The sequence below is a fragment of the Lipotes vexillifer genome, unplaced genomic scaffold (genome assembly GCF_000442215.2).
Source record: "Lipotes vexillifer unplaced genomic scaffold, Lipotes_vexillifer_v1.1 scaffold1094, whole genome shotgun sequence".
NCBI classification, from domain to species: Eukaryota; Metazoa; Chordata; class Mammalia; order Artiodactyla; family Lipotidae; genus Lipotes; species Lipotes vexillifer.
The window spans coordinates 943,572-957,623 of NW_006792775.1; the positions used below are offsets into that span (position 1 = coordinate 943,572).

A 14,052-nucleotide genomic window follows, 5' to 3' on the forward strand; every position below is an offset into this window, starting at 1 on the left:
AGGGGCCGGGGCAGGTGAGCAGCCGGGGCAGGTGAGGAGCCGGGGCAGGTGAAGTGCCGGGGCAGGTGAGCAGCCGGGGCAGGTGAGGAGCCGGGGCAGGTGAGCAGCCGGGGCAGGTGAGGAGCTGGGGCAGGTGAGGTGCTGCGCGCACGCACATCTGGCTCTGCCTGGCGCCCTGGCACCAGCGTGTGACAGTGGGGGGTGGGGTGGGGGCGGGCGGGACCCGTCGATGGGGTGCAGTTGGTGTGGGTGAAGCAGAGGCTGAGAAGGAATCCGATGCTGGAACTGCTCGGAAGGCAGAGCCACAGGAGCGGCTGAGTGGGCAGGAGAGGCGAGGCCGCCCAAGGGGACGGGGAAGCCAGGGAGGGTTCCAGGGAAGGAAAGGGCGGGTCTGTGTGCGATGTTCTTGGGGAACAGGGAGCTGCTCAGGATGGTAAGCCTGGGGATGAGTAGGGTGGGCTCTGACACCCCCCAAGACCCCCGAGGGAGCAAGACGGACAGAAAGGAGGAGGAGCCGTGGAAGGAAACCTGTGTGAAGAACGCGACCCTGGGCAGGGAGAGGCCATTGCACCTGTGCCCACTGCCGTGGCCGTGGCCACAATGAACCCGCCAGACAAGCCGCTGCGGGGCCCCCGCCCGAGACCCACCCCCACTTGGTCACCCCCGCACCTCGCAAAGCACAGGTGGCTTCCCGACCTGCAGGACCTTCTCACTGTCGGCCGAGGCAGCTGCCCCTCCTGGCCCCCAGCCCTGCACCGCCATCCTCCCACCCAGCTCCTGTCCACCTGGTGGTGAAGCAGAATCACCAGAGGGAGGTGGACGGAATGGGAGGTACACAGGCAGGGCTGCAGGCGGGGAGCCCGAGGAGTTGGCCAGGTGTCTGAGAAACGACAAGTAACGCAGGGGCCTGGCAACCCCCAGGCTGTATACACGGGAGGGCACAGGCACAGAGCTGCTGGCCACAATGCCCAGACGGATGCCATAGACACCGACAGACAGCAGAGCCGCAGAACGGGAAGAGGGGATGGTGGCGCTCTCAGATGCGGGAAGAGGCACAGGGCTGGAGCACAGGCGAATCTGCCACCAGCAGCTCAACGGCAGATGCCACACAGGGACCTTCACGTCCCAAGAGAAGGAGACTGTGAGCCCAGAATCCCAGACAGCAAACATACCTTTCAGGAACTAGAGAAAGCAGCACATGTCTCAGTCCCTGTGAGCAAGCACCAGCTCATCAAGGTAACACTGCCCCTGGGAGGATGGGGAGAGGCCACCCGAGGCAGCAACCCATCAGGAGGAGGGCGGTTACAAGGGTTAACCTTGCAGCGCGAAGTCCGTACGTTAACATTTCCAGGATGACCCCAAAGAGAACAGAATGACGGCATGTGTTTTCCAAACCAGCAGAAACCAAAAAATGGAACTTAAAAAACTATATTTAATTAATCCAAAAGAAGGCAAGGAGAGAAAAAGAAACAAAAATTGACAAGTAAAAGCACAAAAGAAAGTGTTAGGAACAAAAAGTGTGTGTGTATAACTATTCACATAAAACTATCTAACACATTCCAGCTAAAAAATGAAGACGACAGACTTGAGATTTGACTTTTTAACAATCCAGCTCCATGTTGTTGACAACAGACCAACCTGACACACATGTTCTGAAAGATGTGGTCCAACAAGGAAAACCCCATCAGGCAAACACTCCCTAAAAGAAAGCTGGCGTTGCCATGTGGCATCAGACCAAACAAGAATGGCCTGTGCATGGCCAGCGGGGTCACCACACGCAAAAAGGTCCAACTCACAGGAAGACGGGGCCATCCTAAACCAGGATGCGCTCCTAACTCACCCTGAGAATCCAGAGCAGGGCTCACGGGGACAAGGGCGATGGTCCAGACTCCAACAGTGCGAGTCCACAACTGTACCCGAAAAAGAGAAAGCCAAGCGCAGGCCTAAAAAGAAAAACAACTCCTTCCTTCCTCTGAACATTGGAAATGAAAGAGAAAGAACTAAGCAGCTGTCTTGCCTTTCCCATACAGACTGTATTTAAGGACAACCAGACAGCGTTCATCTATATAAACAGGTCCAGCTAATAAATGCAGAACAAGTGACAAAATTCAAACATCAGGGGCTTCCCTGGTGGCGCAGTGGTTAAGAATCCGCCTGCCAATGCAGGGGACACGGGTTCGAGCCCTGGTCCAGGAAGATCCCACATGCCACGGAGCAACTAAGCCCGTGCCCCACAACTACTGAGCCAGCCCTCTAGAGTCCGTGAGCCACAACTACAGAGCCTGCGTGCCACAACTAATGAAGCCCGCACGCCTAGAGCCCGTGCTCCACAACAAGAGAAGCCACTGCAATGAGAAGCCCGCGCACCGCAACGAAGAGTAGCCCCCGCTCGCCACAACTAGAGAAAGCCCGCTCACAGCAACAAAGACCCAACGCAGCCAAAATAAATTAAAAAAAAAAAATTCAACTATCACCCTCTGCCACCCCCAGTGAAGTCAATTATCAATTCGTGCAAGGCTGATGAGAACCTGGACATCCCCGCCCACCCAGGCATCCAGACAGCTCACCCTCAGGCCTGACGAGGGAAAAGACGTGACAGGAAGGAGGGGCCACACTGATCAACCAGCATCTCCAAAAGCAGGACAAGTGGTCCCTACTGGCCCCCTTTGGCCTGGACTCAATGGGACATAGCACACATCTTAGCCTGTGCCCAAGCCTTGGCCGCCGTCCCCTCGAGCTGACCGGCAGCACCGTGGCCAGCAGCAGCGGCCCCGCAAACCCCCCTGACCCGAGTTCTACCTCAGAAGGCGGGCCCCCCCCCACAGGTACTCCTATGGGTGCCCATCGGGTGCTTTTTAATAGTTCGTGGACCAGCCAAAATCACGGGACGGAGAACGTCTGTCAGAACAGAAACACCAGCACTGCCGACAGTGGGCAGACGGCACAGGGCTGGGCATCCCTCAGCGGCCGTTCAGGGAAAGGCTAACGTGCAGACGCGAACACCACGTCTCCTGGGACGTAAGCAAATTCCTAGCCCCTCAGGCTCCCCTTCTCAGGGACAAAGGGAACCTCCCCAGACCTGCGGGACCAGGCCCGAGGACTCTGCCTGTCCCTCCTTCACCACGAGCGGGAAGAGACGGTCAGACTTCAGTCAGCCCAAGCGAGCGTGAACCCAGGCCCTGGGAGCCCTGCTGAGTGACCCTGGGCTGAGGCTGAAGCCCGTCCTGTGTGGGTAGGGCTGGGGCCCCCCCGGCCGAGGGCGGACTCTCGGGAGAGCCGCCCAGCCAGGACCCGGCATGGGGAGCACCTGCCGGATGCCCCAGCTGGACTCACAGCTTCTGCCACGAGCCACGCCGTCCCGCGGGGCCTCCACCGCACCACACACACGACAGCACGTGGGAGCTCCTTCCACGCCAAGTCCATACACCCTGGCAAAGGAAGAGGTCTCCACCGGACCCCGAAAACCACAAAAGGAAGGGTTCTCCAGGTCTGATAACCGGCAAGAAAGCCTTTACGAGTACGGTTAACCCAGAGGGGGTGGGCCAGCGGGGAGTTGTGGAAACGAGAGGATGTGTACCAGGCAAAAACATTTTGGGGAAAAAAACCCCCAGTAAACAGTAAACAGTCCACTGTAGCAACCAGATCAAACGCAAGGCCAGGTGTACCTGCACTGGCGGGCCCCTGCCCTCTGGCACAGACAGCCCTGCTCAGGACCCTTCCTGGCCTTGAAGCAGCAGCCCCCCATCTCCCAGACCCTGTCCCACTCTGCTTTCCATGCTCTCCCCTCCCACCACCCCACAGCTCCTGCTACCCCATCAAGTCTCCAGTCAGAGACCCTTGCCCCAACACCCTTACTCAGCCCGGCCCTGGCCCCGGCCCCGACAGGCCACCGTTCACCCCGACTTGAATTCAGACCTCAGGGTCTGAGAGTGGATGCTCTGTGAGACCCTGATGGCAGGCGTCACCGTACGCCCAAGATACCGAGAGCACCCACGCCATCTGGGCAAGCCGCACAGGCTCCAGGGCGCCCAAGACCCCTGAGGCCCCAGCAGCTCTGGCCCAGACCGAACCTTACTGCACCAGCAAAGCATGGAGGGCAGCCCTCAAACACCTGCTGGTCTACGCATGGGGCCCACGACACACGGACAGAAGGCCCACGACCACTCGACAAGAGAACACGCCGGGAAGCGCCGCACAGGGCCAGTCAGCCGGGTCATCGAGACCCCGACAGCACAGGCCCCAAGTCCGGACACCGTCCGCCGCCCTGGCCCTGTCACAGCACATGGCCGACGTCCCCTTGGTGAGAGGAGGGGCCCACCTTCACCAAGCGCTCCCTTTGCCTGGCCCCGAGCTGCTGTGTGTGTTTGCCTGTGGTTCCCGACGACAAGGGCTCTGAGTTCCCAGCAGGCTGAGGACACGTGACAGGCCGGGAACGGGGCCGGGCCGCTTGCCCATTACGCCACCGCTCCCCTCCCGAGGGAGCCACTAATTTGCTCCTTGTGCTGCTCTGATGAGCCACTTGCACAGAAATGAGAGGGTGCCGACAGACACTCGGCCTGCTGCAACTCACTATACGCAGCGACGGTGAAGACGTGGAAACGCTGAGAATCCGAGTCTAGAAATCACTCTACTGACTCTGGGGCGTTTCCGCACCCAAGTCGGCTAGGAACTCCCATCAGGTCCCATTCAAACGCTCAGAACGAGCATCTGTGCCCAGGGGGGCTTCTAACAAGACCTGGTCTTCCTCAAACTCAGAGAAACGTTCTGTGGTTTCCTCTCCCGTCGGGAGAGACACAAGCAAGACTTGTCAACCCCGCCTCGAGGGTGAGGAGCCCCGGCAGCCGGGGGCTTCCCCTCAGCAGCGGCTTTCTGAGAGAAGGCACATCGAAGTGTCCACAGAAGAACCTTGTCCCGACTCAGAAGGACCCAGGTGTCCGTCTACCGTACGTTTCAAGACGCTGTGATAAAAACCTCACTACTCGTGAGGACGCACCCCAACCCAGTCTGAACGCCCGGCTGGAGGCGAGTCCCCAGGAGCCGGCCTGAGCCCGTCTGGACTCGCTCGCCGGCAGTGACACAATAAGCTGAGCCAGAAAACAGGACGCGAGGGCTGCGCGGAAGGGCACTCCCAGCTCGCGGCTCCCAGACCCTCATTTGTCACTTAAGAAACCGAGGAACACAGCCGGGCCTGGGAGCCTCCACCATCCAAGAGCCTGTCCAGGGTTCAGGGTGCTTCTCTGGGTGCCTCCTCCTTCCAAGGACCCACTGGGTGCGGGGCCTCCCCCAACCCGGGGACCCACCAGGGGCGGGGCCGCCCCCGTCCCGGAACTCCCTTCCGCTTGCCGGGAGCCCGGCGTCGGGCCCTCCCCTGTGCCCGAAGGCCGCGGAGCCCGCCCCCAGACGGAGCCTACCGGCCCGCGCTGCGTGCTGACGGTGGTCGCCATGGTCTGGCCGGCCTCAGGCCTCGCCCTCCGAGAGGTGACGCGCCGGCGACCCTCCGCGCGGAACCGCGATCTAACTATTACCCCGCAAGGCCGCCGCCGCCACAGTCAGCTGACGGCCGGCCCCGCCCCCGCACTGCCCATTGCGCAGGCGCAACACCGCCCCGCCCTTTCCGGCGCCGGGCGCCTGCGCAGTCGCTCCCCCGCCCTCGGCCCCGCGAAATGGCTCCCGAGCCGGCAGTGTGCGCGTGCGCGTCGGGCTGGGGGCGGGTGGGGGCGGACCGTGGGGGCGGGGCCGCGGACTGTAGGTGCTGGTTCCTCCGGTTGGCCCCGTGGCCGGAGCGGGCCTGTGCCCCCGCCACGTCTCGCCGAGTGACCGGAGTGACTCGGTGCGGCGGCCGCCCTCCGTGTGTGTCCGCGGTGAGGCCGCGCGCTGACGACTCCGCCCCTTGCTTCCCGCCGGCCCCTCAGCAGGGTCTGCCCCGAGGCTGCTGGCCGAGCTTTCTCTAGAGACCACGGAGCTTTGCTGTTGTCCGTCCGAGGAGGAGGTGGAGAGGCCTGGCTTCGCCTAGGCCTGGTGTTCTGCTATTGACACGAGCAGTTTCCCAGGCACCACGATCAGACAGGGATGCTGCCCACTCCAGTCACGGGTGGACCTCCTCCGCCACCCGAGCTGGGACACTGCTGCCACTTCCCATTACAGCTTCACCTTCTAGATGGGAGTTATTAAGAAGCTTCCAGACAGCATCCAATCCACAGCAAAACCCTGCTTCCTTAAACCCTCCCCAGAACCACCTACAAAAGCCCCAATTCTATAAGGAGTCGTTCGTTTCTAATACCCTCGAAGTCCCCGAGTGCATCCCCCAGGTGTGTGGTCTCCTTAGCTGCAACCAGTAAGAATCCCGGCTTGTTGAGTTACAGGTGTGTTCCTGGTGGCCTGCCTGGAGGGCGCTGACACACCCGAGGTGTGAACCGTCCTTTTCCTGTGTGTACTTCCGAGAGCCCTCAGAAGTAGCCAGCCCACTGCATAGTCTTTGTAACCCCGCATTTGCCATAGCGACTAAATATCTCATCTGCTTGGCCACACATCTGTTTGCCCTCCACTTGCACCACATCCCATGCCACCATTGGTGATAATTTGAGGAATCGGGTTGCCCCTGGATGACACAGGCTCCTGGTACTCCATTTCCCCGGGCAAGGACTTTAGCCACATGCTCATCAAATATATGTGCAACCCAATGCTAGCATCCCATTTTGAGTCTGTTTTCTGGGGCCACTTCTGGTGGCAATTATGGTATCGGTCATGGTCCCAGCGAGAAACAGATAGCATGCGCAGAAAGATCACAGGAGGGATTTCAGCAAATCCCTCCAGTTTACAAAGGAGGGGCAGAGTCAAGTGAATAAGCAAAGCATGGGGGACTCCTTTTAACCTCAGGAAGTGGCCACCGCTCCTGGCCTTGAAAGGACAAAAGGAGGAAGCAGTAATCAGGGAGAGAGTCTTCCTCAGCAGAGGAGTGAAGCCACTGCCAACCACAGGCTTGCAGGGAGGCACCTGGGGAAATAAACACCCTGACCTCACTCATCTCTAATCTCTACAGGTGTCTACCATTAACCTAACCAGGTGATGCCTTCTGTAGACAAACACTTCCTGGGGCACAAAGAAAGGCAGAGAAAGGTGGAGAGGATCTGGGAGGCCAAACAGAGACTATTCTACATATGCGTCTACATATCAACAGTAACTAGAGGACACAGTTTTATAACATACCATTGAAAAGAGCAAACAAAGAAGAGACAAAATATAACTTTTTTTTAAAGTGTTAAGGAAAAATTATAAAATTTGATTAAAAGACCTTAAGGAAGACCTGAATAAGTTGAGAACTGTTGACCATATTCATGGATAGGAAGGCTTAGTGTCAGAAATATGTCCTTTCTCCCCCAAATCGCCCTACAAAAGAAATTCTCATTAAAATCCCAACAGGCTTTTTAAAAAGAAATTTAACAAGCTGATTCTAGAATTTATATGGAAGAACAATGGCTGAATAATAGCCAAAACATTCTAGGAGAAGAAAGAGAAGGAGGAAACAGAAGGAAACTGTCCTAGGAGGCGTCAAAATGTACTCAGAAACTACAGTAATGAGCCTATGGTATGGGTATGGGGATAGACAAGTTCACCAATGGAACAAAATCTGAAAACTTGATTTATGAGGGTGTTGGCACTGCTGAGCAGTTGGGAAAGGAAATATCGTCTAATACTCTGTACTAAAACAATTGGCTCTACTTAGGAAAAAACTTGAAATTGGACCCCTACCTTACGCTGAACAAAAAAGCAATTCCTGGTGGAACTGATCCAGTGAATATTTGATGAATTCAATACCTATGTCATGTTTGTAAAGGATAAAATCAGAAAAAGGTGGCACCTCTCCTCTGCTCCATCTGGGAAGGGTTGAGCAGCAGTTGAAGTCTTGGGAGAGAACACGTGGGATGAAAGGAGAGACGCTTGGTAAGTCAGACATGAGGACAAGTTGTTCAGCAGAACAGGACCACCTGGCCCCCTGGGTGCCGACCACATATCCCTGAGAAAGGCAGAGGGAGCTGATGGGCAGAAAAAGTGAGAGTTAAGTGGGCCAGAAAAGGAGGTTTCAACCCTAGAGTGGGGGTTAGGACCAAAGCAAAGTGTAATAGTGAGCCATCCTCCTGGAGCTTTACCGAGTGGAGTGGTATGGCCATAGAGGTGGCCAGAGAAGACATCCTTGGCAGGAGAATTGCAAGAGGGACAAAGCTGGAGGCCAGGGGTCCAGCCAAGTGAATTCCTGTAGAAAATGTAGACTGTGAAGGGAATTCTAACTTAAACACCAGCTCCTCCCCCAACTGCTTACATTTGCTCAGAGACCCAACACCAACGCTCAGGACCCTGACCCTGTGTGTCACCTGAGCGATGTCATCTACCTGTGTAATCCTCATTGTTCCCCAGTCCATTTCCATGTTGTCATGGGAGGTGAGCTCTCTGTGGCCTTTCTGGGTCCAGGTTTCAACTTACAATGGCACCCACAGGTCGCAGTATTCATGGAACATCCCAATGTACCAAGAGCCCCTGATAGTTTTTTTTGTATGTCTTTGGGTGGGATTCTTGAGTAACAATGATGATAAATAACACCTTTGCATGTTTCATAGGTGTCAGGCTTGGTGTGTATTATCTCATTTAATTTACAGTATGGTCCCATGAGGCACATGCGTTTGTCATCTGCCTGACAGAAGGGATAATGGGCAGGTGAAGGACAAAAATGTTTCAGTGTCTAACACCGACGAGTAATGAATGTCCAGAATATAGAAACACCTCCCATAAATCACAGGAAACAGGAGACCAGATGGTAAATGGACAGATATTGTAAACTGGCAGTTCAAAAAGGGGAAGCCCAAAGCGTCGACAGGTATGGGAAGGGGCTTTCAGACTCACTAAGAGTAAGAGAAATAAAACAGTAATGAGACACCAGATTACATCCATCAGAAAAATAACAATTAGGAGTGGAGGGACACCAAGGGCAGGTGAGAACCCAGGCGAGGGCGGCTCCTGCGAGGCTGGCAGAGGCTCTCTGAGGAGTAACGCAGCTGGGCTTAGTGGACTAGACACACCCCAGGAGCTCTCTCCTGAGCATATGTTCCGGAACATTCTCACTCTGACCCACAAGAGACGCATTCAAGGCTGTTTGTTGTTTGTGTAGCAGAGTTGGCAACCTAATTGCCCATCTTTAGGGGAATGAATCAGCAGAATGTGATGCATACACACTATGGGTGCAATGCGACAGGGAGAAACAATAAAGTAGTTGTTTGTAGAACAGCTTGTATGAATTTTTTAAATCCACGCAAGATAATTAAGCAGCAGGTTTTCAAGACACCGGACATCAAACAATGAGGGTCAGTGGTCCCTGTGGGACGGGGAACAAGTGAGCTCAGCTGTAGGACGGCCTCTGCTCACTGCCCAGAGAGAGCTTGCAGGCTGCAGGGCAGGGAGGGTGACCAAGGGGCAGGGCAGGGGTCTCCCTGAGCTGAGGGGACTCGGCCGGGAGCCTGAGGAGGCCGGGAAGGCTGGCATTCCCTGGGGGGGAGTTCCTGTGCAGAGAAGGGACTGCTATCTGCAGAGACTCCCCCTGGAGACCAGCTGAATACAGACCAGAGCACACATGGGATGAAACTGCTGAGGCAGGAGAGAGCGCCACCTGAAAGAGCTACAGAAATAATACCGTTAGCCAAACGGGGCAGGAATAGTTCCTGCTCCCACTAGTCAGAGTAAAAAGCCACATAACCAACAGGACACTGAGTAGGGTACGCAAAAGGCTTTGCCTTGAAGTTACCGGGGATGAAGCGGGTCGTTTTAGATGGTAAAGGGATACACTTATCAAGAGGACATAAAAATCCTAAAAGTTTATACATCTAGTTGCAGAGCTTCAGAATTCTTGGAGCAAAACCAGACAGAACTGTGGAGAGAGAGACAAACGCACAACTGTCGCTGGAGTTTTCAACACCCTCCCCTCCATATTCAGTGGAACGAATAGAAGCCTCGTAAAGGGATGACAGACCAGGACAGCACCATCAACAGCTTGATCTGACTGACATTTGTAGAAAACTCCATCCAACAACAGCATAATACACAATTTTAAGTATTCACTGAACATTTACCAAGACAGACCATATTCTGGGCCAGAAAACAGTCTAAAATTATTCAAATCATGCAAAGTATATTCTCTGACTGAAACAGAATTAAATTAGAAATCAATAATTAAAAAATATCTAGAAAAGGCACAAAATATTTGGAAACTAAATCACAAACAGCTAAATAACCTGTGTATCAAAGAAACCAAAAGGAAAGTTAGACAGCATTTTCAACTGGATGAAGGTAAAAATATATTACATTTTGTGGATGCAGCTAAAGCAGTACATAGGGGAAATCCATGCCTACATTAGAAAATCACTGACCTCAGCATTCACCGTTAGACACTAGAAAAAGAAAGGCAAAATAAATTCTAAGTAAGCAGAAAATAAGGAGGAAATAAAAGTCATTGAAGAGCGACCTCGCTGGCTGTCCAGTGGTTAGGACTCCACGCTTCCACTGCAGGGGGCGCGGGTTCTATCCCTGGTCAGGGAACTAAGATCCCACGTGCCAAGGGGCACAGCTAAAAAAAAAAAAAAGTCATTGAAGAAATCAATGACATAGAAAACAGAAAGACCACAGAGAAAACTGTTAAAAACAAAAGCTCATGTTTTAAAGAAGATCAATAAACCACTAAACAGACGGATCAGGAAAAAAAAATAGATAGAAAACATGAATTACTGATGCGGGGAATGATAAAGTTGGCATCGCTACACATCTACAAACATTAGAAGAATAGTAAAGGGAATATTATGAACAGCTTCACTTAGGTTAAATGAAATAGAATGAAATAGACAAAGTCCTTGAAAGACACAAATGATCAAAGCTCCCTCATGAAGGACAGTTCTCTGTCTATTAAATTAAAAACCTTTCCACCAAGAAAACTCCAGACTCAAATGGCTTCGCTGCTGAGTTCTACCAAAATTTGAGAAAAAATAACATCAATTCTACACAAATTCTCTTCCAGAGAAGAGGAGAGGAGGGGAGAAAATACTTTCTAACTCATTCCACGAGTCCAGCATTACGCTGGTACCAAGACCAAACAAAGACATTACAAAAAAGAAAACTGCAAACCAATATCCCTCATGAACCTAGATGCAAAATTCTTAACAAAATTTTTAGCAAACTGAGTTCATCAACATATAGGAAGGGTAATTTATCATGACAACGTGGCATTTAACTCAGGAGTGCAAGGGTGGTTTAACTTTTGGGAATCATTATACGATGCAATCTACCACATTAATAAGCTGAAAACAAAAGCAAAAAACAGATGGTTGTCCAAATAAAGGCAGAAGAAGCATTTGACAAACTCCAAATTCCACTCCATATGTTAACTTTCTGCACATGTGAACAGAAGGGAACTCCCTCAGATGATAGAGGGAATCTACAAAAAAACATGCAGCTGACATATCATACTTAGTGGTGAAAGACTGAATACTTTTCCCAAGACAGGAACGAGACAAGGATGTCTGCGCTCAGCACGTCTATTCAGCGTGGAATGGAGGTAGCAGCAGGGCAATCAGGCAAGAAAAAGAAACCAAGGCACGCCCCACTTGAAAAATAACAAGGGAAACCTTCTTTACTTACAGACGGAATGATCGCTTACGTGAAAAATCCTACAAAATCTACAAAACAGCTACTAGAACTAGTTAGTGCGTTTAGCAAGTTTGCAGCCTTAAAGGAAGTAAACAAAAATCTACTATGTTCCTGTATACTAGCAGTACAAACTGAACATTCATAAACTGAAATTAAAAACAATATCATTTACGGGCTTCCCCGGTGGCGCAGTGGTTGAGAGTCTGCCTGCCGATGCAGGGGACACGGGTTCGTGCCCCGGTCCGGGAAGATCCCACATGCCGCGGAGCAGCTGGGCCCGTGAGCCATGGCCACTGAGCCTGCACGTCCAGAGCCCGTGCTCCGCAACGGGAGAGGCCACAACAGTGAGAGGCCCACGTACTGCAAAAACAAAAAACAAAACAAAACAAAACAAATACCATTTACAAAAGCATCCCCAAAATTAAATACTCAGAGATAAATCCAGTTGATTGCTGGTGTTGTTGAGTTCAGCTATGTCCTCACTTGTCTTCTGCCTGCTGGATCTGTCCATTTCTGGTAGAGGGGTGTGAAGTCTCCAACTGTAACAGTGGGTTCATTTGTTTCTCCTTGCAGGTCCATCAGTTTTTGTGTGTTTTTTTAATATTTTAATATTTTTCTTTTAGTTATTTTATTTTTGGCTGCGTTGGGTCTCTGTTGCTACACGTGGGCTTTCTCTAGTTGTGGCAAGCGGGGGCTACTCTTTGTTGCAGTGCGCAGGCTTCTCATTGCGGTGGCTTCTCTTATTGTGGAGCACGGGCTCTAGGCACACAGGCTTCAGTAGTTGTGGCACGCAGGCTTGGTAGTTGTGGCTCACGGGCTCTAGAGCGCAGGCTCAGTAGTTGTGGTGCACAGGCTTAGTTGCTGCACAGCATGTGTGTTGCAACGTGGCTTAGTTGCTTCCCGGACCAGGGCTCGAACCCATGTCCCCTGAATTGGCAGGCAGATTCTTAACCACTGTGCCACTAGGGAAGCCCTTCCATCAGTTTTTGCCTCGTGTATTTTGTTGTTCGGTGCATACACATTAAGGAGTATTATGTATCCTTGGAGAATTGATGCTTTATCATTTTCCCTGATAAATTTCCCAGCTCTGAAGTCTGCTCTGCCTGAAATTAATACAGCAACCCCTGCTTTCCCTTGTTTCAGGTTAGCGTAGTGTGTCTTTCTCCATCCATTTCAGAATGGATCCTTTTCCCTCCCCCTGATGGAAGCACCAGGACGTTTTCTCCAGTGTCTACTGTGAGGACCTGGTGGTGCTCCTAGAGGTGAATCTCACACTACTGTGGGGACCCTCTGACGGAGTGCCCCTGGAGCTTTCATCCTTCAGGTTTGTCCACACCGAGCCTTCAGCCATTTACCGATTCCAGCCCAGACTTCCTACCGCAGTGCTGGCTCCCACGCAGACAGCTGCACTGGTAAACGCTGACTCCCTGTGTGCGCCTGTCTGTCTCTCCAATTTGGGGGACAGTAGTTTGCCCTGTGACCTCGCTCCTCTATGGATCAAAGAAGAGTTTTGGATTTTTGTTTGTTCAGCTTTTTAATTTTGTTAGGACAGAATGGCAACGTCCGAGCTTCCAGCATGTCAGAAGAGAGTGTAGTCTTTTCACAGATACTGCTGGATATCCATATACAATTGGATGTCTGCACGCAAAAAAATTAACTTTGATTGGTATCTTATAGAAAATTAACTAAGAATGAATCATAGATCCATGGGTAAAATGTAAGAATATAAATCTTCCTGGGGAAAATAGGAGAAAAATCTTTGTACTCTTGAGTTAGGTAAAGATTTCTTGGATACAACAGCAAAAGCCCAAATCCATAAGAGAAAAAAAATGGTAAATTGTTCTTCATTAAACTTAGTAACTTTTGCTCTTCTAAAGATCGTTAGAAATAATGGTTAAAGAAATAAAAGGACAAGCCATAGACCAAGAGAAAATATTTGCAAATCATATATCTAGTAAAGGGTTTGTATGCAGAACATGTCAAGAACTTTAAGCTCAGTAACAAGAAAATAAACGACCCAATTAAAAATGGGCAAAAGATCTGAATAATTTATGAAGGAAGGTATATAGGGGCAGATAAGCATGTGAAAAGGTGTTCAACATATTAGGCATTAGGGAAATGCAAATTAAAATCACAGTGAGATGCCACTACACACTATTAAATGGCTAAATTTAGAATGAAAAAGACTGCCCACGCCCAGAGACCATGGAATAACTAAGCCCTAGTGCGCAGCTGGTGGGAAGCAACACAGCGGCGCAACTACTGGGGGGACGGTCGGGCAGCTTCTTAAAATGTTTGTTTGCTTGTTGTTGAGTTTCCGCCAAGGTTAAACTTACACCCACCATGTGATTCCACTCCAGGCTCTTTCCC

General features: G+C 51.9%; 1 protein-coding gene across 1 annotated transcript in view; it reads right to left on the reverse strand.

Annotated features, from left to right (window-relative positions):
• Positions 1 to 5,549, reverse strand: part of TOLLIP (toll interacting protein) — an 18,671-nt gene extending 13,122 nt beyond the window's left edge. Inside the window, exon 1 of the mRNA XM_007465938.1 lies at positions 5,412 to 5,549. Coding sequence (XP_007466000.1) covers positions 5,412 to 5,444 — 33 coding nt within the window. The 5' untranslated portion in view covers positions 5,445 to 5,549. The remainder of the gene's footprint in view (positions 1 to 5,411) is intronic.
• Between the last annotated feature and the right edge of the window lie 8,503 nt (positions 5,550 to 14,052).